Here is a 26,828-nt window from a genome sequence, read left to right as displayed (position 1 = left end):
AGAATCATGCAGGCAGATACGCAATTCCAAGCATGTGAGGAAAGAAAGGTAGTAAGGAAGTAAGAGTATCTGGTATAGACAATATAGTCAAGTTTAGGAATGAAAGAAAGATGGTGTGGTAGTTGGGTGTTGTACATCAGTCAAGAGAAGCCTCTTTTATCATGAGGAAAACCTGAGGCAGAAAGGAAGAAATGACTGGATTGGAAGAGATTAAAGATGTAAAGTACAGAGAAGGCAAAAAATTGTAGTTGATACCAGAGGAGATAAAAGTGAATAGGATAAAGAGTGTAGAGCAGGTATTTAGACTGGGTGGAAAGTCAGAATATCTCTTTTTTTTTTTTAAAGTGAGGCAATTGGGGGTTAAGTGACCTGCCCAGGGTCACACAGCTAGTAAGTGTCAAGTGTCTGAGGCCGGATTTGAATTCAGGTACTCCTGAATCCAGGGCCGGTGCTTTATCCACTGCGCCACCTAGCTGCCCCAGAATATCTCTTTTGTGAACAGAAGGAAGATGGAGATTAAGAATAGTGGTTCTTGGGGCAGCTAGGTGGCGCAGTGGATAGAGCACTGGCCCTGAAGTCAGGTCCTCCTGACCTCAGACACTTGACACTTACTAGTTGTGTGACCCTGGGTAAGTCACTTAACTCCAATTGCCTCACCTCCCCCCAAAAAAAAAGTTATTCTGAGAACTTTTGAGGAATGAAGGAAATAAACTGAGAGCATTAATGTTGGATTACTTCTGTCTATAAACCCAATCCTTTTCCTAACTCCCTTAGGAAGTTCCTCAATAAATATATTGAGGGAACTAAGATACTTGCAGTCATGCATATTTGACATGAGTTCCCTCTTTTTTTTTTACAACACTACTAGTGCCTTTCATGCTGCTTACAAACACACCAAAGTCTGCCCCCATCTTTAAAAAAACAAAAGTTGCTGGGCCCTATAATTCCCTCAAATTATCATCCTATATCTCTTCTTCCTTTATTAATCAAATGCTTAGAAAAAGCTGTCTACATCCAATGCCTCTATTTCCTCTCCTCTCACTTATCAACCTATCCATTCTGACTTCCAATTTCTTCACTCAACTAAAACTTCTCTCTTCAAAGTTGCCAATGATCTCTTAGTTACCAAATCTGATAGCCTTTTTTTTCAGTCATTAACTTTCTTGACTTTTCTACAGGACTTTATACTGCAGGACACTTTTTCCTCTATAGGTTTTCATGGCACTGCTCTCTCTTGACTCTCCTACCAGTTTGATTATTCCTTCTCTGACTTCTTTGCCGGATCAGTATCCATAGCTTACAATTGTAATTGTACCCCATGGTTCTGTCCTGGTCTTTTCTTTTTCCTATACTCCCTCTATTCTCTCTCCCTCTCCCTCTGTGTAATCAACTCCCACAGAATTATTTATTGGCTTTTCAGATGATTCCCAAACTTGTATATCCATCCCTAGTCTTTCTTCCTGAGTTCCATTAAATAAGCATGCATTTATTTAAGCATTTACTATGTTCCAGGCACTAAATTCTGGGAATACAAATACAAATAATGAAATAATCCCTATGTACTCCCATTCCATATTATCAACTAAATATTACTCGTTTAAAGTCAGATGAGCCATAAGCATTTCAAACCCAACATCTGTCCAAAATAGAACTCATTACCCTATGCGTGTACACATACACACGTGCGCGCGCACGCTAAACCATCTCCCTTTGTAACTTCCCCAGTTTCAAAGATACTACCATTCTTCTAATCACCCAAGGTTTGCAATATTTTTTCTTTTTTGTGTGAGGGGGGCAGTGAGGGTTAAGTGACTTGCCCAGGGTCACACAGCTAGTAAGTGTCATGTGTCTGAGGCTGGATTTGAAATCAGGTCCTCCTGAATCCAGGACCAATGCTTTATCCACTGTGCCACCCAGCTGCCCCAAGTTTTGCAATCTTGATGTTATTCTCAACTCCTCACTCTCCTTCACCCCATATATACAATCGTGTCTCAAATTCTTGTCGATTTTATCTCTACATCTCTTGAATCTGCCTCCTTTCCAATCACACAATCACCATCCTAGTTCATACCCTCTTCGCCTTTCACAAACTATTGCAAAAATTTCCTACTTGAGTTTCCTGCATCAGGTTTCACCCTATCCAATCTACCCTCCATATAGCTTCTAAAGAGATTTCCTTAAACTGTAAGTCTCACCATATCATTTCCCAACTCAATAAACTCCAGTGGTTCACTGTAACCTCTTCGAAAAAATATAAATTCCTCTGTTTGCTGGTCCTTGCTTACCTTCCAACCCTATTACACATCGCTTCCCTTCACATATTCTAGGTCCAATCAATGGGGTCCTTTTACTGTTCCTCATACATAGCACCCCCTTTCATATATATATATATATATATATATATATATATATATATATATATATATGTTAATTAATTAATTAATTTTATTTTGCTATTGTTCTGGCTATCCACCATGCCTGAAATACACTAACCTCTCATTTCCTATTCTTGGATTCTCCAGTTTCATTCAAGACTCAGTTCAAACAGCACCTTCTGTAAGAAGTTTTTCTTTATTCTTCCCAACAATCAGTGCCCTCTCTCCCGAAGTACCTCATATTTTACTAGTTTGTATTCAGTTGTGTTTATTCTCATATTTATTCTGTGTACACTCATGTATGCACTTGTTATCTCCCTCATTAGAATGTAAAACCCTTAAGAGTAGGGATTATTTCATTTTTAAATATTTGTATCCCCACCGGCACATGGTAGATGATTAATAAATGCTTTTTGACTGACAATATGTATATTAACATATGTGGATATGTGTATGTACATGTATACGTATATATTTATGATTTTATCAATGTAGGCAAATTTCAGTGTGAAAACTACTTTGACTCATGTACTTTTTTTTTTTTTTAATTTTTTAGTGAGGCAATTGGGGTTAAGTGACTTGCCCAGGGTCACACAGCTAGTAAGTGTTATGTGTCTGAGGTCGGATTTGAACTCAGGTACTCCTGACTTCAAGGCCGGCACTCTATCCACTGCGCCACCTAGCTGCCCCCGACTCATGTACTTTTGAAGACTTTCCTTTAGATCCTTGACATTGTGTGGATCAGTATGAGTGTTGCCCAAGAAGAAGTGCATTGTGGGAAGTCCATTCCTCTCAAAGTATCTGTTTAGTTTGTATTGAACAAAAAGCAAAAGAACTTTTTTCCCCTAGAATTTTGGCTTGGGGACCCAGAATTTAAACTTTCAACATTGGCTTTATATGACATACTGATCCTCGAGATTGAAATTCTGAAGCTGAAAGGTCTTGGCAAGATATCACACATTGTTACTTGTAAAAATGTACTGTCCTTCTCCCAAAAGCAAATTTGTATATATATTTTAAATCTTGGGAACACAAAGTACAAAACAGAATCAAGCCCATAATTTGTGGGAATTGAGTTTGTGAGCATGTTCTTCAAGGAAAACAAAGAGATCGTGTTAAGATTTTTTTTTTAATTGCAGAAGTTGATCAGAAACACCACATCTTTAACACAGCTTATTTAGAGGTGGTCCCAGAACAACTGAGTTACAAGGGACCTGGGAAGCCATCTCATCCAACTCATACCTGAACAAGAATCCCCTCTACTACCTCTGAAAAATAGTCATTCAATCTTCAGCTGAAGACCTGAAATGATAGCAAATCCATTAACTCCTGAGACAATCCATTACCCTTTGAAGTACTTTTTATTATAGGATTATAAATTTATAGATGGAAGGGACCTTTAAGGGCATCTAGTCCAACCTCTTCATTTCATAAAAGAAGAAATTAACTCTCCAAAAGAGTATGTGACTACTTGTCTAAGGTCCTACAGTTAGGTAAGAGAAGAGAATAAATTCAAGCCAAGATCTTCCGATACCAAACATAATCCTCTTTCCACCACACATGCAAGAGACAGGTTGATATCTTGACCAACCCTACCAGCCCTGGCTCATTTGACTGGGACATTCCTTCTCCCTTCTACCCCCACCTTGGCAGTGTCATCTTGCACAGCCATTAAGTTGAAGAAAATTGTTTTCAGAGGTCAGGGCCAAATGAACCATGATTAGCTTATCCTCTGACCATGTTTCAGGACCCATGAAACCAATGCTCAGGAAAATTTTCCTTGTTTGAGTTGAAATCTACCTCTGTTCAACTTTCACCCATTTGTTTCTAGGTGCTCTGAGGTCAATCAAAACAAGTCAAATCCTTCTCCTGTATTATAGCCCTCAAGTACTTAAAAACAGCTGTCATATCTCCCCCTAAGTCTTCTTTTCTACAGTTTGAACACCACCACCCTACACCACCCTCATTCATTTAATAAATCCTAGTATGGCAATGTTTTGAGTCCCCTTGCTCTCCATTGGACATAGTCCAGCTTTTCCTTATCTTTCCTAAAGTGTGGTGACCAGATTTAAATGTGATGCTCTAGACATGCTTATTGTCACATCTGGAGATAAATTATTGGGCAGTTAGGTGGTACAGTAGATAGAGTGCCAGACCTTCAGTCAGGAAGACCTGAGTTCAAATCCAGCCTCAGATACTTACTGACTATGTGACTCTGGGCAAATCACTTAACTCTTCCTCAGTTTCCTCATGGAAAATAAACTAGAGAAGGAAATAGCAAGCCACTCCAGTACTGTTGCCAAGAAAAACCCCAAATGGGGTCATGAAGAGTCAGACATGACTGAAAAATGACTAAACAACAACATTAATTCTTACATTCTGGACACTATGCTTCTATTATTTTGTTTGGTTTTGGGTTTTTTTTTTTACAGGGCAATGAAGGTTAAGTGACTTGCCCAGGGTCACACAGCTGGTAAGTGTCAAGTTTCTGAGGCTGGATTTGAACTCAGGTCCTCCTGAATCCAGGACCGGTGCTTTATCCACTGTGCCACCTAGCTGTCCCATGCTTCTATTAATGTAGCCCAAAATGATATGAACATTTTTGGGTGCCATAATATAATACTGACTGATTATACTTTTAGTCCATCAAACTCTCAGCTCTCTGTCAACTTGACTACTAGCAAACTTGCCATTCCATGCCCAGTCTCCTTCGTGTAAGCTATTCCCTATATTTGAAATGCATTTCCTCTTCATTTCTATTATTACTTAAAATTCCTGGTTTCCCTTCAGGCCTAGCTCAGATGCCCCCTACTACAGGAAACCTTTTCTGATCACCCAGTTGTTAGTACTTTCTCTTTCTCCCTTCTCAAATTATTTTCTCTCACTTATCTTTGTTCATCATATATGTGTAATTCCAGGAGAACATAAATGTATTATCTGGTTTCATAGTGTATGCCTCTAGTAGAACATATGTTTCTTGAGGGTAGGGAATATTTCATTTTTATCTTTGTACGCCAATCATCTAACTCAGTACTTTGAACAGAGTACACACTTAAAAATGTTTGTTTTCCTTACTACGAGCATGCCACTGAACTACTGTCTCCTTAGTAAAGAAAACCCAAGTAAAATGAGAGTTGAATTCTTTCCATTCCCTCATCTACCCACAAGGAGTGGTCATATATATGACTTCTTTGGTCTTCTTCTTGGCGCCAACTTTTGACCCTTCTTCTTGTCCTTGGCTCTGGGTGTTAAACTTATTTGGTTAGAATTCCGTACGTCATTTTTGAGCCTATCTTCACAGGACTGTGCCACTCTTTTTGATTCATTTTGTTTCAGGTTGCTCATGCTTCAAACCACTGTATGTAGCACCTGGGATTCTTCCACATGTGAGCCCCCAGAAAAGAGAACCCCAAGGTCAAGGCAATATGTGAATCTATACCCACCCAAAATCATTACTCGTGAATCCCACCCATGCACTTCCTTTGACAAGGCAGCTAGAAGATGGATACATTAAGACATAATCAAGGATATCTAATGAAATAGCACAGAAGAGTGACCAGAAAAGATTTCCCTTGCTCATATAAGATACACTCTCCCTACAAGTTATAGCACTATCAGTGGAAAAGGGCACACACACTGAACATGTGTGTCTAATGGAAATTAAGCTAGAGAAGCCATGTGACCGAGCACACACAAGGAACCCATGTGGACAAGGCACATGTCTCTGTGTATATACACAGAGATATACACATATGTGCATCTCTATGTGTATACAAACATGTACATGTACATGCATACACACACACACACCAAAAAAACATGGGTGGTCAAAGCAGTTCATGTCTCTGAAGCTGCAGAGTTACTGATGTCCAGCTCATCATGCTACTCTCTTCTGCAAATCAAAGCTTTCCTCTGCTTTTTACAGGGTATCATATAATGTATTCTCAGCATTATGTCATCTGTTCTGCTCTTAAATGTCTCCACTAGTCTTGTGGTCACCAACCTGCTCTGTGCTGCCATCTTCTGGGCTTTTGCTCTTCAAGGCTATATCTGGTAGTACTCTCTGTTCCCATCTGCTAAGATGTAGTGGCTACAAAGTCTCTCCTTTATAAAGATAGGCAGATATTCTTTTAGTACCTAGCTAATACTTTGAGTCACCAAACCTAGCCAGGAAGCTGAAAAAAGTCAGCCAACTTCTTTGGACTAAGCCTAATACTGTTCTTTTTTGTGTCTTTTTGTCTGGTACTGATATAAGATCTGAGGTTCCAGACAAGTATCTGACTTAGAGTTAGGCAATTCCTTAGTACTTTAGTTACATCTCTGATTCTAAACCTATGGCCTAAAACCTATTTCAGACTCTTTGTGCAAAAACAAACAAAAACCATTCACAAGACTTCTAATAAGGGTGGAATGGTAAAACCCCATTGATTGGACCTAGAATAAGGCCCCTTGATTGGCATGCAAATGAAGTTAGGACAAGGACAAAAGACCAGGGGAAGCGCCTGGAGTTTATTCCTTCCTTTATTTTATTATAAATATTTTCCAAATAAAAGAACATTGATAGCTCTTTTGTTTAACTCTAGCCAGCACACAAGTGCTCTCTACATATACATATTCCCTTATATCCACTGAAATCTTCTCTTTCCCCCTCTTTATTATGAATTCTGAGATAAGTAATTACTTCCTCCCAAGGCTCCAAATATTTCTACTTCAACAACTAGCTCCCTCTTTTTAGTCAGTATTATATTCAGAATAACAGTTTCCTCTTTTGATTCTTCCACAATAAAAAGAATGACATTTTCACTAAAGCCAAGTCAGGAATTTATCAGTTGCTCTACTTTTAGCTAACAGAAAGTTCCAGCAGATGCCTCATCTCTACTGGATCATTTCTCTTTGCCAAGTTTGTGATCTATTTCCAGAAATCATCCATTTCCCAATAATGACCAACTAATACATAATATGTTTCCACCACATTATCTCTTCTGTTCATGCCCTCCATTGATCTCCACCCAAATATTGTACATTATACAATTTATAGATTTCCTCACATTACTGGATCATCTTTTTTTGGGGGGGGGGGGGGCAATGAGGGTTAAGCGACTTGCCCAAGGTCACACAGCTAATAAGTGTCAAGTGTCAGGCTGGCTTTGAACTCCAGGGCTGGTGCTTTATCCACTGCACCACCTAGCTGTCCCATTGGGTCATCCTGATACACAACCTTATTTCATTTCTACTTTTCTCTACCATGTTCGTTTTAAATAGACTGTGCCCTTTATCATATTCTAGTTTTGTCACATCCTAACAAAGGTTGGTAATATCTAGGAACTATAATGTATCTCCATGAATTATAGACTCTAGGTTATTTTATTTGTTATGCTCAACCCTTTTTTTTATATAAATAACTTAAAGGTAGGGCAGCTAGGTGGCACAGAGGATAAAGCACCAGTCCTGAATTCAGAAGGACCTGAGCTCAAATCCAGCCTCAGACACTTGACACTTACTAGCTGTGTGACTCTGGGCAAGTCACTTAACCTTCATTGCCCTGCAAAAAAACAAAAACAAAAACAAAAAACAAAAAAAACAAAAATAAATTACTTAAGGCTATAAATTTGGTTTTTTACTAGCTGTGTAACCCTAGACAAGTCACTTAACTGTATTTGCCTCAGTTTCCTCATCTATAAAATGAGCTGAAAATGGCAAATCACTCCAGTATCTTTGCCAAGAAAACCTCAAATGGAGTCACAAAGAGTTAGACATGATTAAAATGACTGGACAATAGGTTTTATTACTCCCTCTCTTCTTGGATAATTTTGTCCTATAAATTGTTGGACTTTTCCATTGATATTCTTTATCCTGTGTTAGTCTCTGAGATTCTGGCTGAGCCTTATCTAGAAATTCTTATACCTTGGTTAAATTTAGTTGAAGGGGGCAGGGGACAGTGGTAGTATGGAGGACATTACAACCTTAGCTATATATACACACATATCTGTGTGTATATATGTGTGTGTATGTGTGTATGTATGTATGTATGTATGTATATCCAGAAAGTCCAAACTATGACTAAGAAGTGATTTGTGGTAGAATTATATTAAGGACTAGCTGGTCAAAATTAGGAAATGGATGATGATATAAAAGACTTGGCAGGGGATAGGGAAAGAAGGTGTGCCCTGGGAGAAGGGTACCACAGCCATGGAGACCTAAGGGCAGTGGCTAGACCATTTTAGAACCAAGAGCTGTAAGGATGGTGTTTGCCATGGAGAGGAAGCATCCCTTTTGTAGGAAGTGTCATCTGCTCCACTCCTGATTTTGGTGTCAGGACAAAGCCACAGTCACCCCACATAATTATAACTCTGCTCAAGCTTAGTGCATGTGGTTAGCTTTATCCTTCCCGTGTTGGTTTCAATTTTTTTTTTTTGGTGAGGTAATTGGGGTTAAGTGACTTGCCCAGGGTCACACAGCTAGTAAGTGTTAAGTGTCGGAGGCTGGATTTGAACTCAGGTCCTCCTGAATCTAGGGCCTGTGCTCTATCCACTGCGCCACCTAGCTGCCCCTTTTTGGTTTAAATTTAAAGCTCTCTTGACAAGATCCTTAAGTCTCCTGGCAAATATATTTAGCCAGCCTTCATTTGATAAAATCTTCCCATGGCTATCACTTTTGAATATGAAGACCTGATCCGAGTCCTATTCTCAAGCACTATCTCCTAACCTCACTATTTTATATATTTTTGCCTATCTTCTGAAGCCCCTATATTTCAATAGATAAAACATCACCTATATTCCTTTACAGTCCTTAGTTTCTCATCTGGAAATTTATCATCCCTAGCAAATCTTTCCAGATTCTTTCTGGCAATATCATTTGGCCTACATGAATCACAAGAAAGTGGGTAGAGACCATCAGATTTGACAGGTCTCAAGAGACTCTCCATTCCATCCCAGATACATACTTTAAGAAGACAATATTCCCTCCCAATTATTTATGTCAGGTCTGCATCTGTGGGGGTCAGTTCCTCTCCAGCAGGGAGCCAACAACCAACACGACTCCTTTCTTTCTCTAAACAATCTGGCATGTCATGTTCCTTGGTAGCAAATGTGAATCCCCATCATTCCACAGAACCCAAGTAGCTGCTTCCTTCCCCAAAGTCCAGCTCTAATTCCAAGGGAAAAGTTTGAAATATTCAATGGTCCTTTCTTTTGCACGCTTCCACCCTTTGGGGTTCAAAGACTGGTTGGAATTTCCCTCTGCCTCTTCTAATTCTTTTTCTGCTTTGTTTTTCCCTTAAAGAATTTCTTTAAATCTTTCAAGAAACATTTCATTTTATCTGGGAAGCTAGAAAATGGAATGGCATTCCTTATGATCATAGGATCATGGATTTGGAACTCAAAGGGGTCTTGTTGGCCATCTAGTTCAACCCTCTCATTTTACACATAGAAAAACTGAGACCCAGAGAAGTCGTTACTTGCCCAGGCTCACACGGGTTGTAAGTTAAGGTTTTAAATGGAGGTTCTCTGACTGCAAATCTAGACTTCTTTCTACTGTGCTGCCTTCAATCCTTTCACCTTCCTTATTGGGGAAATAAACATTTTTTTATATGTATTATATATGCAACACATGCCACTCAACTCTGGATCCACACAGTTTAGGACTCTAATGGGGAAGGAAGGATTATTATGATCTATCACAGCTAACTCTTTTCCCCTGGTCCTCTAAATTTAGTTTCTACTTTAATAATAAAGCATGTAGGAACTTAACACGATGAAATACCTGGGGCAGCTAGGTGGCGCAGTGGATAGAGCACTGGCCCCGGAGTCAGGAGAACCTGAGTTCAAATCCAGCTTCAGATACTTGACAACTTACTAGCTGTGTGACCCTGGGCAACTCACTTAACCCCAATTGCCTCACCAAAAAAAACCACCAAAAAACCCACTATGAAATATCTAAGTAGGATAGACAAGAAAATTATATTTAAAAAAAAATAACAAGGAGGGGCAGCTAGGTGGCGCAGTGGATAGAGCACCAGCCCTGGAGTCAGGAGGACCTGAGTTCAAATTTGACTCAGACACTTAACACTTACTAGCTATGTGACTCTGAGCAAGTCAACTTAGCCCCAATTGCCTCACACACACACACACACACACACACACACAAAAATAACAAGGAAACAAATACACATGCCTGAGTGAGTACAGGCCTCCTTTTTGGTCCCTCCCAAGATTATTTGGGAAATAATCCCCTCCAAGATATACATTCCATTGTGACAACTTGCTTACACCTTCAGTACCAGCCTTAGAACCAAAACTGGAAACTACTACCATCCTCTATCTTCACTGCTCCTGCTTGTTGCTATTGACAACTGTCGCTCTCAACATGCTTCAGATGGCCTGCAGGACTGGATACCGCCCTAGCAATCTTGAATGCCTCTCCTCAAGGCCCTGACTGAGTCAGGAGATCTTCTCTTTCTCCTCTGTTCCCCATGCATCCTCTCTGTGACCAACATGAAAGTTATATAACTATTTGTCTCACTCAGGTTTCTGGTTTCTAAGATAGCCGGCTGAAAAAAAAATCCTTTTAAACTTCCATCTTTGCAAAACTGACCTTATATCAATCAGAGTCTTTGCCATGGTCACACAGGCCTGTGCTCTATGGAACACTCTACAGCAGCGCAATCAAGCCCATCTCTGTGGCCCATAGCTCCAAGGGAAAAAGAATTCTCTTCTCACAGGATATATGTCTGTGCATTGGATTTACATCCTCTCTTCACACTCTGGTTAAAAAGAGGGGGGCGGTGTACTCCCTATATATGCATCAGGTACATATGTATAACTGTGGGAATTTGACATAAAATATACACTAATTTGCATGTAGTATAGTCCTAGTAATTATTACAAATGTATATACCACAAGCAGGTACAGTCTACAATCAAAATTATAGCATACATGAACTGGTGTATAATGAAATGAGCAGAACCAGGAGAATGCTGTACATGGTAACAGCAATATTGTTTGATGAAGAACTGTGAATGACTTAGCTGTTCTCAGCAATATGATGATCCGGGATAATCCCAAAGGACTAATGATGAAGCATACTATCCACCTCCAGAGAAAAAAATTATATTGATTGAATGCAGACTAAAGCATGAGATTTGTCACTTTTTCTTTCATTTTTTTCTTTCATATGAGTCTTCTTATACAAAAGGACTACTATGGAAATATTTCACATAATTGCAAAAAAGAAATTATATATGTATGTTATAATATATATACAAATATATATATATATAATACATGATCAAACAAATTCAGAAACATGGGATACAGTATTGCCTGTTGAGGTTTCATGAAAAATTATCAGCTATCAACTGTCAACATCTATACTCCTAGTTTCCATCCCGCTGTGAGTGAGTTTATACCCATAAGTCTATTGAGCTATAGTCCCATTTCAGGTCTGTGGTTGGTCTGAGCTGAGTAGCACTATTTCCTACAACAAATGCCTTTAGATTTTAGGGTATCTTGTATTCTGTCAGGGTATCTGGAGCTTGAATATTAGGAAATAAAGGTATAGTCTACGATTTTAGTCTTCAAGCCATGTTCAGACAGATTTCCCTCTCAGGTAATGGTCATCTTGAAAGGCTTCTTGTAAGGGCAGCTAGGTGGCACAGTGGATAATCCAGCATGCTCTGGATTCAGGAGGATGTGAGTTCAAATCCAACCTCAGACACTTGACACTTACTAGCTGTGTGACCCTGGGCAAGTCACTTAACCCTCATTGCCACAGAAAGAAAGAAAGAAAAGATAAGAAAGTCTTCTTGGATTCCCCAAGAGATCTTGGATCTTAATCTGAATTTTCTTCTTACAGGCCATTATCTGGTACCAACATTCAATCTCTCTTCTCTTCATTTGTCCCAGAGCTCCTGAGTTCCTAGTCACCTTAGGAAAACTTTTTAAAACTCCATTTCCGGGGCAGCTAGATGGCACAGTGCATAGAGCACCAGCCCTGGAGTCAGGAGGACCTGAGTTCAAATCCGGCCTCAGACACTTGACACTTACTAGCTGTGTGACCCTGGGCAAGTCACTTAACCCCAATTGCCTTACTAAAAACAAAAAAACCCTCCATTTTCAGGGGCATCTAGGTGACGCAATGGATAAAGCACTGGCCTTGGATTCAGGAGGACCTGAGTTCAAATCTAGCCTCAGACTCTTGACATTAGCTGTGTGACCCTGGACAAGTCACTTAACCCTCATTGCCCTAGGGGAAAAAAAAAAACCTCCATTTTCCCAGAAGTCTTTTCATACCCATCAGTCCTCATCTCTGTCACATAGCAGCATGGAAAATATAGTTCTGCCCTCCAAGCCTATCCACCATAGGAAAACTGTCCTCTTCCCATCAGATATGCCTCAGCTATGTATAGTTATGGTTTAGTTCTGGCTGAAACACATGGTGCCATTTCTGTAGGTCACTGAAATATTCTCCTTGCCCTTCCAAATTGCTTAAACTGAGATCCTTAGTCCCCTATTACTCCTATTGATAACTTTCATGGCTAACTGCAATATACACGTTACATGTGTATGTATGTATGTATGTATGTATGTGTGCATGTGTGCATGCATATGTATATAATTATATACAAATAATATTTATTTATATGTACACACAGCTTCCATGACAATGGCAAGGGGTTTATCTGTACCAACATGTCTCCATGTTTTATTACTTGCTTGATAATTCGACAGCCATTGAACAAAGTTTTCTCATTTTTTTCACATCTTTAAGGCATTCTTGTATGACTTTAACCTATTTGGGGAAAGATATCTCATTGGAGGAAAACCTTTAAAGCAGCATTTGCTCTACCAAATCAGACATTTTAGAGTCAATCACCACCACAACAAGCAAAAACTAAAGTTTGATACTTCATTCTTTGCATCTTTCAGGAAGTTGTGTGACTGTAATTATGCGATCCACTATAAAATACAGTGAAAAAAACTGCCCATTCTCTTCCTGTTAGTTGTAATTTGTATTATCAATGAAAAATTATGCACTAGAGAGAGAGAGAGAGAGGTCTAGAAAAGGAAGTGGGTTAGTAAGGCATAGCTACCCTCTGCTGGTAGGCAGGCAATGTCAAGAATCTAGAGGAAGACCTTTTGTGTAATTAGACTCCTTGTGTAATTTATGAGAAGTACACAAGATGGGGATGGATGAGTTGTGGTTTTTCTTTTTTGGGGGGAATACCTCCTTGGATGAGATCATAGGTCCTTAAAGTATAATGTAAGCATGTGTGTGTGTATACAAATGTATGTAGTGTTTGTGTGTGTATACATGGATATGCTGGTAAATATTTAACAATCAGCTCTTGTGGGGAAGGAAGGGGGTAACAGCACACACTTTTAAGTTTAATCTGCATAGTTAACATTTTCCCCATCAAGAGAAAATGACATGCCCATTGTCAACCAGCTAAAAAAGTATGAGGTAGAATTTAAACATGGATCTTTCTGACTCCAAGTCCAGTACTTTGGTTATCATGTTTATGAACAGCATCCAAAAGCGCTCCTTGTGATTTGTTGTTACCACCAAATAGCATCCCAACAAGCTGAACTTCTAGATGTCTTCTCTTTAATTACTGAATTAGGGCTTAGAGATTCCTTGAACCCCTTTGAACCCCTGCTCTCCAGAATCCATGAACTTGCTCTCAATTTTATCCTGACCCAATTACAACAAAAGCATTTAATTTCCGTATTGATTTCCCTTCAATAACACATTTCACATGGTGATACTTCAAGTAATTTTGGTGGCTCACTTAGTACACAGTGAAACCTGAATATCTGCTGATTGGGTTCCCAGGCACTAGGCACACTGCAATAAAGAATGGAAAGAGGAGATATAATCTCTAGAGAATGAGAAACTGAAAAGGGTTACTGTTGGCAGAGAACTTGTTTTGTCTCACATACACTTGGGGTACAAGTCTATGAATGATTAATGAACTCAGGACAGATCAATGAAGTATTCTTTTAAATGTATCTATAACCCGTTTTGCTTAGGGTAGAGTAATGGAGAAGTTTGGATGGGGTGTGGAGATGAAGAGGGGAGATCTGGGAAGAGAGAAAATTGGTTCCCTGTAATCTATGGCTCTTGAGCAAGTGAAATTGGGCTATTCATCTAATTTATTGTGGGTAGTTTTTCAGGATTCACTTCATGAGTCACCTAAGTAATTTTTTCTTTGCTATTTCATACCCTGTAGTAAAGTTTAAATCCAATGTTTATTTATTTCATTACTTTCCAACAGTAAAATGAAATAATGTACAGAAACCAAAGGAGATTTTTTATAGTCATAAATTCTAGAGGTCTTTGGGCATGGTTTGTGGTATCAAATTTTAATCTAAAGCCATAATCCTTATTAAAAAATCACACACCTAGCACAGTCCCTTATTTCAAGGAATTATATAGAACATTTAACATATTCTCATCTCTTTCCTTGATGGATGATGAGTTGTCCTCACTAAAGTTTTTAATGATGTGAAATAAAATGCAAATTAAATAGCACAATCAAAATCAGACTATTAAAAATAGTGGAGCAAGCAATAGATGGTACTAAGTACCACCCTGTTGCTTAAGTTTTTGCATAAATAGTACCGACATATTAGAAAAGTGATCAGTCACAGGAAGACAATACCATTTTGTGAATAGTAGGATACCCTGTTATTAAGCTTTCCCAAACCATTATCTCAACATTATCACAATTTGAACACAGAAAAGGGGAAACATCAGGGGCAAAGAGGAAAGAAATAGAAATTAAAATCTAAAAATTAGTCATAATGAAAATATGTTAAAAAGTATTTTAAAGTATTTAGAATATTTTTAAAACATGGAAATGTTTTCTTTCTTTGAAGTGTGGGAGAGGGGTGAATTAAACCCTGATGATTGGACTTTGGGTTTTTTAATTTACCCAGTTAGGAGGCCTTGGAGACTTTAGTACAAAAGACCCCATCGACACTAATTTTTAATTGTTTGGAGAAATTTCTTCTGATTCTCATGAGACTACAGGGAAATTCACTGAGGCAATCTGCTATAAACAGCAAATTGAAAAGTGGCCTGGAAGATTAAACTTAACACTGAAGTGAACACTTGGGTGTCAAGAGACCTGGGTTCCATTTCTTGCTCTGCCACTAACTATGTAACTTTTAGACAAATCATGTAATCCCAGTTTCCTCAGCTCTAAAGTGAGGGAGGGTAGGGGAGTTGAACTAGACAAACTCTCAGGTCCCTTCCAGCTCTATTAGTCCAGCCTAATTCCAAAATTCTTTTAGAATGCACTTTGATACACTATGAAAAGTGATAAATGCTTCGTAATCTATCGTTTACCATTTTTTAACCCTGTGCTAAGGGCCAATGAATAGAGGAGAAAGACACTATCTTGGAAACTTAGGTAATTGTTGTTGTTTTGCTTGTTTGCTTTTAAAATACACTAAAAGCACTAATATGAGCTTAACAACATAGTCTCTTGGAGAAAACCAGAAATCAATGCTAGAAATCACTATTTAATTTTTAGTCCCAGCTTTCATCCTCTCCATTGGATAAAACAGGATGGACCCCTTCTTAGAGGGGCAGGTGGAGAGTTACAAGATCATGAACATAAGATGCTGACTTTTCCTTTGGGGAACTCAAAGTCCCCCATGTGTCTTCATTAAGGACTTCCCAATAATAAGCTGTTTATCAAGTTTGACTCCATAAATCCCTTTAGATTGGGAATCTGCAACATGTAATATTTAGATGTTGAACACTTGCTGTCTTCAGTGGAAATACTATAGTTTGAATGCTCTTAGGAGATATAGGTGAGAATAATGAATGGGCTGTGGCCAGGGTTGGGGGGGGGGTTTGATTTTTAAATGAAAAGTGAGAAAATTGGATTTCAATATTTCAGTAGATCTATGATCTCTTTAATGTGAGTACTTCTTCCATTGCCACAGACCATAACCTATGCATACTTGTCAAACAGGCATTTATGAAACACCTACTGTGTGTTGGTCACTGTGCTAAGCTCTGGCAATACAAAGGAAGACATACTCTACATGGCAAATATGATGGAGTGATTTGCCATTTCCTTTTCCAGTGAATTAAGGCAAACAGAGGTTAAGTGACTTGCCCAGGGTCACACATCTTGTGAGTGTCTGAAGCCAGATTTTAGTTCAGGTCTCTCTGATTCTAGGCCAAGCACTCTGGGGTCTATCTCTGTGCTTCTGCATGTGCTTTTCCATGTGCTTTTCCATGCCAGTCTCTCTTCCCAGCCCCTATTTAAGTCCTTCTCCATCTTTTAACACTTTGTTTCTCCAGGACACCTTCCTTCATGGATCCCACCCCACTCTGGTTACCTCCATCACCCCTATTTTCCTTCATAGATGTGTACACAGTGGGCATTATGTTAGTATCTTCTTATTGATGTAGTACTTTGTAAATGTATTTAATGCTTGGTCTTCTCACACACACACACACACACACACACACACACACTTCCCAGTTGGGTGTCAATCTGTCTAAGGTCAAGGACTATCTCTCCTATTTCTTTGAAGGGAAAGGGGGGGCTTTTTTTTAAGGGAAGGTGTCTCCTATTTCTTTGGCACCCACATTGTCTAGTAAAAGATACTGTATTCAAAAATATTGCATAGATTGATTTAACTAGCTTGACTAAGAAAAATGGTACTGACATGCAGAGGGCCAGCATTATTTGCTGTGGAAAATATTTTCATGTCTGTAAAAAATAAAAATTGAGATGAATCTGCTGTTTAGGTGTTTGCATTCTGAAGATTGCACATCTCCACACTCTATCAGTATCATGGAATTAACATATAGGAATATTTTAGAAGCTCATCAATTTATCTATATTTACCAGTCTATTGTCAGCTCTGGTTTGTATAACTGACCAAGTAAAGCACAACAAACCTACCAAATAAAACACATTGTGTTTTCTTTATCTCTTGGGCTATTGGAGAGTCAATCTTGACCTTCAACCATCTTTCCACCTTCTAAGAATTAGAGTTAGAGGCATTAGAATAAATGAGATAGTCTGCTGTTCCTTCCTGCTATTCATACCCTAATTCCCAGCCACCACAGAAGTTGAATGAGGAAGAATATAGACTATTCAGAGAAAGGAGAGGTATGGAGAAAAGTTGGAGCAGAGTTTAGTGAAGGAAGAGAGATCCCTTCCCATAAATCTGACTGCTGGCCCAATACAGCTTGGTGGGTAGCGATTGAGGGGGGCGCTTAAAAAAAAAATTAGACACTGTTCTTAAAGGTAAAAATACTGGAGCAATGAAAAAGGGATGAGAACAAAAAGAAAACTTTTTTCCTTGTTTGATTTCCATAGACTTGCTGAAAATTACCTAAATAAGAGTTCTTACTCTCTAAAATACTGTGCCTGCCTTGTGACAATTCTCTTGTGCGGTGGTGTACATCACAGAGTCTCACATTTATTCATCTGGAATGTTCATTTCATGAAACACTGTCTGCTACTTGGCTGGTAGTTTGAAATTTGGCCACATGACAAAAATGTGTGTAACACGTTTTTTTCTTAAGTGTTGATTGAGCACATAATTTAAAAGTCAGAATATAAAATAAACATCTCTGCCCTTTCTTCCAGCAGGCCGCACAGAGATCTGCTCTCCGCGTTCTGTCTGACAGGTACATTTTGTCATTTTTATGAACTATAAATTGCTTTATGAAACGTTGAGCCCTATTTATTGTGGCATATAATTCATAATCGGATTTTTGTCCCCAAAGTATCTGTGAACTGGGATGTTAAACACTTTGCATGCTTGGATTTGTCATGCATGTGTGGAGTTTATTACTGCAAAAATCACAGTCTTGTTGTATTTCATAGAAAGTGTGCTGCCGAATCCCTTGTTGTGCTATGAGACAAGAGATAAGAAACTTAGTGGGGAAAGCATGAATGATACAGTAAATTGTGAGCTTTAGAGTTTGTGAAAATCTAAGCTTATTTTTCAGCAATAAGTACTTCATTTATTTTGAGATGTTTTCTTCTGACTTTCTCCAAATCCTTTTGCTGGAAGTTATCTTTCCTTTGATCAGGTTCTCTGTTGAAATGCTTTGTACACAAAACCCGACTATCTGTGCTCCTGCATCACCTACTTCTTGTTTCCTTGCATTGTTTAGTTTTTTTCTCACTTGTGTTACCTAACAAGACATGTAAATGTAATGAATAAATGTGGTTGAGCTGTATTTGGCACCAAGGTTTACCTTAAAGACTGTACAAAAGAGTTGAAGTAGGGGATATAAAAAAAAGTAGCTTCCTGAAATAGGCCTCTTTTTTCCCCTATTTTGACACAGCAGGAGGAAATTTTTGGTGGTGCCTGTAAGTTAAAGAACTTGCAGGTTCCACAAGTGAGGTACTATGTCATACAGTGGCACAAAGACATTTTCCTTCCATGCTCTCCTGGCAACCACGTGAACCTTGTCTGGCTCACCCTCACCCCCTCCACGGAAGCCTGTGATGCCTTCCACCCCACCCCAGCCTTGCCTTCAGTTTCCCAATTCCACTCTTTTCTTAGAATGAGCAGTAATTGACTCTGTAAGCCAGTTTAGTCCAGTGCCTCTCCAGAGCAAAATCTGTCACTTAGGCTGAATTATTTGTTGCGCATGGGTGAAAAGCATTCTCTACGGGTGGTAGACTGAGACCACCAAACTTATTCCACCTCAGTTTTATAAACATCATATTTTTTTTATTTCACTTGAAAACCCTTCATTTTGACAAACTGTATACACTCTGCATGCTGCGAGATTAGTTTGCCATTGAAATCTCTTAGAAAGGCTTTTTAGAAATTTGGCAGAGTTAACAAACAAATTGTGGAGGGTTTTGTCACTTGAAAAGAAAAGCAAGTTGGAGTTCTGAGCACATTAATTTCTGACACAATATTTCCTTTTATCTATTTTTCTCTCTATTATCTTTTTAAAAATACTATCTTCTAAAAATCCTGACATTTTTCTTCTTTAATAAATTACCTCCTTCACAAAACACATTGAGGCAAAAATAGTTTGGTTTAAAACACAAAGTCATTATGGCCCTTGGTAGACTTCACCTAAATCTATTTTTAGGATGACACCAAATCCCGTTGAAGATATGACTGCAAGCAGAGAAAGCAATAACCCAGCAAAATAACCGATAAAATTCCAGTATTCCAAATTCTAGTATTCCAAAAGATAAGACACTTTTTGTGAACAGAAAGTTTTGAGAGATCATTGCACTAGCAGTGATGCGCTATTTTACATCTCAATCAAGTATTCTAAAATTCTTTATTAATTGACTAGTTAGTTGTCACTGCTTTATTGTATGTCTACTCTGTTCAGAGCACTGTATTAAACATGGTCAAGAAAAATCCATTTTCCAAACCAGAAATTCACTCTGGCAGGTAAATAGAAGGATAAGTGATTTAAATATATAGATCTCATAAGAAAGAGGTCATGGGGAAAAAAGAGAATATTTATAAAATAGATTTAGTTCTTTAAAGCACAGTGTCCTGTCCTTATAAATATGCCATATCTTCAATTATATATGGTGTTAGGGCTTTTTTCCCTTGTGTTTAACAATTTATACCCAAAGAGTATCTATGTAAAGTATCTAAAAGTATTCCATGCCTTCTCTTTAGGATTATGTGAACTCTAGTCACAAAGAGATTTCAAAAGGATTTGTTGACTTTGTAATGCGATCCTAATAATGCAATAAAAAGCTGCCTGCTCTGGTCTATTTCGCTGACCAGTTCCATGGGCTTTGTGGATGTTTCAGGGCCAAAGGAGCAATCACCATAAATGAGAAGCATTTGTAATCATTTGGAGATACAGTAAGAACTCATTAATTCAAAAATGCAAGGGATTAAAAAAAAGCAGGCCTTGAATTAATTAGGTTCAGGTTTTCTAATATTTTTATTAATGAATTTTAGGCCATCTAAGTCAGGTGGGGAATATAGTTATCTCAATTTGCATATGCTTTTGAATAAACTTGTATTAAAGGAGATTGAGAAATGCCACACAAGGTCATATTTCTCTTCTTTCCAGTCTCAAACAGTGGGTAGTACCTTAAGTCAGTTTGTGAAGAATCCTGGATGCCCTCTAATAATATCATACTCAAAAGATTAGCTTCTTTTAATAATCTCTATTATTGAATAGTTGGACAATATTTTATTCATTTATCTAAATCTTATTTCAGTTTATTTATTTTCTGCCTGTGCCATTGGCCATAATCTACTAGATAGTAACCTCCATAAGAGCAGGGACCACATCTTCTTTAAATTTTATATCTTTGGGGCAGCTAGGTGGTGCAGCGGATAAAGCACCGGCCCTGAATTCAGGAGGACCTGAGTTCAAATCGGCACTCAGACAGTTGAGCTAGCTGTGTGACCCTGGGCAAGTCACTTTACCCCAATTGCCTCACCAAAAAAAAAAAAAAAAAAAACAGAAAAAAATTATATCTTTCCTATTGTCTAGCATAGTGCTGTGCCCTGAGTTGGTATTTTAAAAATGTTACTGTTAAATTCAGTGGAATTCAATTCATTTGAGGGATTGGATTGTTGTTTTTGTTGTTTAGTGACTTTAGTCATGTCTGACTCTCTGTGACCCCATTTGGGATTTTCTTGGCAAAGATATTAGAGTGGTTTGCCATTTTCTTCTCCAGCTCGTTTTACAGATGAGGAAACTGAAGCAAACAGGGTGAAGTGACTTGCCAGGGTCACACAACTACTAAGTGTCTGAGACCAGATTTGAACTCAGGAAGAGGAGTCCCTGATTCCAAACCCAGTCCATTGTACCACCTAGCTGCCAGAGGGATTGGGTTAGGTAATCTCAAAGATCCCTTCTAACTCTCAATCCTCTGATCCTATAAATTAACAAATTCCATAAACTTGCCACCTTCTATACAAAATGAGATTTCCTTATTTCTAGTATTCTAGGATTTGGTGAACAAATTAGGCACTTTGCATAGCCCTCACTCACTTAAAGCCAATTCACTGCCAAGTCATGACATCACCTCCATGTGTCATGGTCCTCTTAGAGAATGAAGGACAAAGAGGAAGAACAAATTCATATCCCTCAGGATTTTGTGGACAAGTCATGTTCTCTCACAGTTCTTTTCACAATTCTACAGTTCTAGTTTAGGGTGAACACACACATACACACACACACACACACACACACACACTCAATCATTGTAGTTTTTTATTTGTTTACATTCTCCAACTTGATAATGGAAGATCCTGTAGCACTCTAGGTGTGGTTATGCTATAAGGATAGCTTCATGGTGGTGAAAAGGCCACTGAATTTTAAGTCATATGGTCAGGGCTTGAATCTCTCTGCTTGGTCACTCACTACCTGTACGACAAGTTATTTTATGTCTCTATAACCCTGCTTCCTAAACAGTAAACTGAAGATGGTAGTGTCTTTATTACTTTCCTCAAAGGGTTCTTGTATGATTTATTGTGGGAAAACAGGGATATGTTATCCCATCTGGTAGACTGTGAGCTCCTTGACAATAGAAACTTTCTGTTGTAGTAGTGGTGGTGGTGGTGGTGGTAGTAGTAATAGTAGTAGTTTTTTGCCTTTCTTCATGTCCCCAGGGCTTAGCACAGAGCCTGGCACATAGTAGGGGCCTAATAAATGTCGACTTTTATAAAATGCTTTATATACATCATATCATTCAAGTTTGACAAAGTCAGTCAAATCAACAAGCATTTATTAAGCTCCTACTATGTTCTAATCACTGTGCTAAAAGTAAAAACTAAAGATAAAAACAAAAAGCCCCTGCCCTTGAGGCTAACATTTTATTTCAAATGTTCTCCTTGATGAAGCCCAGCATCCTGTGGTCTCTTAGGAACATCAGTTATCATGTACTTATGTTGCAGAAAGCAACTACTTACATCAACTTTTCCCAGTAAAAAAGGAAATTTTACCTTCCCAGAAAAGCCTCATAGATAGGACCTTATGAGATAGGCTACAAGGAGAAATTGTGGTGTTTCCTTTCCAGAGAATAGGTAGACTCATCTCATCTCTCTGAAATGGTTCTGGTACCTAGCCATCAAGGAGGAGTTGCCCAGATGTCATCTTGAAATTCATCCTTAGCTGTGCTTGACTAAGATTGCTTCATTTATTTGCTGCTTTGGTTTTATTGGAACAACCAGTAATCTGACTTTCAGTATCCTTTCAACAGTACAGTATCCTTTCAACATCAACAAGGGTATAGTGATTAAAACCAAATCTTAACAAATTAAAACTGGATAGATCCATCAGCCAAAATTCAGGCCCTTCCCCAGAAATCCTTTCCCCTCCTTGGTTCCATTTGAGCTTTGGGTTCAGTCTGTGTCTTAGCAACAATCATCCAGGGCATATTTGAGGTCAGAACTGAAAAAATGCTGGCAAGGCAGTGTGAGAAATCGGGCCTTCATTTGCTCATTCTATTTGTCACTTCAGTAATGCAGCTCAGTAAAGGAGAGGCTGAGCCTGGTGGTGTGGGTCATCTAGAATCAGGATGGTTACGGTTATTCTTTTCTTCCACTCACTATTGATGGTTTTCATCAGTGGGTCTGGGATAGATCTCTTTAATGACATGCAATTAAGGTTGCCAGCATGCCAAGATTCTTTGCTCCACTCCACCAATAAAGAAAAGAACGAGAATAAGAGGGGAGGAAAACAAAAATTTTAGAAGGAACAATGTCAATTAAAAGAAATCCTATGTATGAGAAGGAGAAACACCACTCTGATGTCCCCTTTCTTCTATTATAGCTATGTTTTTCTAATAAATTTATTTTGAATGGGACAGACAACGGGGATGAGAAAACAGCCAAAGTTGCTAGAAAAAAAGGCCAAATGCTGTTAGGAAGAACATATATGTGTATGGTACATGAATTGCCTTCATGTATGATTGATTGTCCTTTGTGTGTAGTAAATAGGAGATAAGTGATCAAAAAAAGTATTCACTTGATTTATCAAGCTGAGCAGAGAAACGAGAGGTCAATCCTGAAATCTAGGGAAGGAAAGCAGTAGGAAATTGCTGGGACTAAGAACTTAATCATACACTTAGACTGCTTCCATCTGTTTCTGAAAGAAAGGGCAGAGCTGGTGAGAATGCTTTATAGCAACAGATCAGGAATTAATATTTTCTGAGAAACCTAAGTATCATTTGTAATAACTTGGATTTTATACCAAAAAAGTAGCATAATTCCAATTGAATCAATCACATTGGGCAGGAAATAGGAAATATTGGAGGGAAAGATGGAGAATGTGTTTATTAAAAAATAATAAATAAATAAGAAGAGCTGACATGAAAACAGTTGTTAACCTGATGGCACTCAAAGGGGCCTGAACAGCCATGTGGTTAAATTGTGCATATAATCATCTTTTGAAATATCAGCTCAAATTCCAGAAATGGCTATACTTTTACGAGCCACAGAACTGAATCAGCAGCTATAACCTGTCTGTCCATCTGGCAATGTCTCAGGTCCAAGATCCACTTATCTTGAATACCCCTCCACTGCTGTTCACTCATGAACCCAGAGATAATATGGAAACTGGACGTTGAACTGTCTGGGTTTTTGTAAGCGTGTTTTATTATCTAGTTTTGCTCTTTTCTCAGTTCTATTTCAGATCACCTCAGATTTTCAATCCCTTTTGGGAAGGAAGGTTTTTAATCTGTATGCTATTTACAGTATCTGAAATGATCCACATTGAGAAAAAGAGTAGAAACCCACCTCCAGTGAGTGGCAATAGATGAGCCTCAACAAAGACAGGTTTCTTTAGAGAAGCATCTATCTTTATGAGGTTCTGCCTTGAACTATCTTCAATTAAGAGCAAAGGAGAGAGTACAGAATGGGTTTGAGAGTGAGGCCTTCTCTTTTCAGGCCTACTGATAAATAACTATAATTTTCTGGTTAATATTTTAGTAGTTTATTGACATCTCAATGAAGAAAGTCAGAGTTATGGTACTATTAAGGGTTAAAATTCTAGCTAAACTGTCTAAAATATCTAATGAGTGGTCGCCAATAAATTATAAACTTTAGCAAGAGTTAGACTTTTAAGCATTTATTAAGGAGAATAAGAATTTGGTAAAGAGAGAGAAAAAGGCCTAGATTCCTATCTATTAAAGGGAGAGCACATTTCTAGCTCCGCTCTCCACCAGAGTCCAGAGGAAAGAGAGCGAGACTGAGCGCCAGTCTCTTCCTTCCTCCTCCCACTAGTCCGCGTCACTTCCTGACTCCTGGTCTTGCCCTCAAAGACCTTCCCTTCATGGGCAGAACTCTTCTACAGTAAGTATCCAGCAGGTGGCGTTATTCCAATCGTTACAGTCCCCCCTGTTGTTCCTCAAGAAACAAAATGTTTCCTTGACGGAACAGTAAAAACAATATGATAACTATTGCTAACTAATAATATGTGAACAACAATATAGAAAAGGAAGAGAGGAAAGTTTTGTCCAGAGGGGCGATTTTTTTTTTGTCCTCATGAACCGACGCTTTGACATTAGTCTTGCAAAGGGAGGGCCTCTGCAGAGAATACATGTTACAGATGGTGTATATTATAACAGAAAGAGAAAAAAAACAACAAAAACAACAAATCAAAACTGTTCATTTAAAGTCTCTGAAAGTCTTTTCTCAGATGTCCTCTAGGTGTAGTCGTGGAATGGAAGTCTTTTCAGGGGTTGATGTGTGGATGCTGGTAATCAGCCAGGAAAATTTCCTACAAAATTGAGCTTAACACAACTTTAAAATAGCTTTGTCAATAATCAAATCAAACAATGAAAGTTCTCAAAAACATGTCTAAGGGAATTCAGAATCTTAGTTGTTACACATGAAACATATAATAAAACAAAAATTGAAACATTCTTTAAAATTATAATATTACTATAGTCCCCCCTTATGGAGGGTAATTGAGAAGATAATTGCTGCAATATTAATTATTAAAAATAATTTTTATCTGTTTCATCACTTTTTGCATCATCTGCCTAATTATCCTCATGCCATTATGAGAAATTTTAAAATCTAATATAATTAGTAACAGATGTCAAGGCCAAATTCAACACTGTTATTTATCATGACACCTGAGATAATTATGGGGGTTACCATAAAAGAACAGAGAAATGATGGGATATGAGCATTCCCACACTTGAGCAATATGTACTGCCCATACAGTATGCCAGGCTTAAAATAGGTGGATGGAATATATGTCCAAGCCACCGAACATATTGGAAGAAACTGAGTCAGACTTAATCAGATGCATGGGATTGAGATGTCCATGGCATCAGGCATATAGGAGGGAGCATAGAAGCCAGGTGTAGAAGTGAGATGGGTGGGATGAATACTTCCAGCCATCTGTACAATATTGTGGGGAAAAATAAAATAAAATATTAAACCAAGAGAATCCAACCTCAACATTTGTCAAAAGCCGTTCCCTCGGCCATACCTTAACTTCGTGCATGTCTCCCCTCATGTAACAGTTCAATGTCTGCTCTTTGCATGTATTCCTCTTGTGATTGGATGGCATCTTGGCCAACTGGCATCTGATAACTCAGAATAAAGGCAATTAATGTCTTAAATGATAAGTTCCCATAATCCAAGTCTCATATGGATTTAAAAATTGAGGATAATAAATGATTGCAAAAAATGTGAATACATCTTGACTCAGAACACAATATATAATTATGCAACAATTTCAAATAATACCCCTTTTTTGCACTTAGTATACAATTACTTTTGTGAAAAATCAGAACATATTTAAATACAAGTTAAAGCACAACAGAATATCAAAGAAAACTTTTTTCTGAAAAAAGAAAACTTTTACAAATGTTCCCCTCTTTTTTTTTTTTTTTTTGGAATATGCTTATCAAAAATAATACTTCTAGAATCAATTTACACTTGCCATGGCAAACAATTTGCCAGGGAAATGCTTTAAAGAGTTTGATCAAATAATCAGTTGAGAAAAAATAACAAAAACAAACAACTCAGAATATGGGAGCACAATACTCCTAGAATTAACACTGTATTATGAAATCAAAACCATCTTGCAATTTTTTCAAAATTAGATAAATGAATAGAAGAAAATACACATGGAACAATAAAAGACAGTGAAATTCAAACTAAGGAAATCTAAATGAACATGAACTTAAAGAGTATTATAAAATATAAACTTGATCACATGACTAAAAAGCTTTTACAAATATTCTCCTTGTTTTAAAAACTAAGTATAAGACACAATCTCAAAAGCATGAAAATCTCTATGAAAATAAACCCATACCATTAATTTCAAAATGTATATATAATAGCATAGAAATCCTATGTAACCTCTGAACTGACATTATTACTCTGAGTGAATTCAGAACACTTTTGATTCCGATATCTAAAATCCCCAATACTCATATCAATACCTTGCTGCTTACTTCTACATTTCTGTAAAATATGTACCCTTCCATGGCAAAAGAA

General features: G+C 38.0%; 1 protein-coding gene and 1 long non-coding RNA gene across 4 annotated transcripts in view; one reads left to right on the top strand and one right to left on the bottom strand.

The window, feature by feature from the left end:
* The window catches only part of AFF3 (AF4/FMR2 family member 3), a 694,821-nt gene that overhangs the window by 545,890 nt on the left and 122,103 nt on the right, over positions 1-26,828 (top strand). For 2 of the 3 annotated variants that reach the window (XM_043992437.1, XM_043992435.1), the window contains one exon: positions 17,999-18,039. In XM_043992437.1, coding sequence (XP_043848372.1) covers positions 17,999-18,039 — 41 coding nt within the window. The remainder of the gene's footprint in view (positions 1-17,998; positions 18,040-26,828) is intronic. The other variant, XM_043992436.1, reaches the window with a different exon arrangement.
* The window catches only part of LOC122746643, a 224,585-nt gene that overhangs the window by 163,050 nt on the left and 34,707 nt on the right, over positions 1-26,828 (bottom strand). The window lies entirely within an intron of this gene.

Source organism: Dromiciops gliroides, chromosome 3 (genome assembly GCF_019393635.1).
Source record: "Dromiciops gliroides isolate mDroGli1 chromosome 3, mDroGli1.pri, whole genome shotgun sequence".
Taxonomy (NCBI): Eukaryota; Metazoa; Chordata; class Mammalia; order Microbiotheria; family Microbiotheriidae; genus Dromiciops; species Dromiciops gliroides.
Note: the sequence above shows the minus strand (reverse complement) of the source record. Positions and strands in the feature narration are given on the sequence as shown.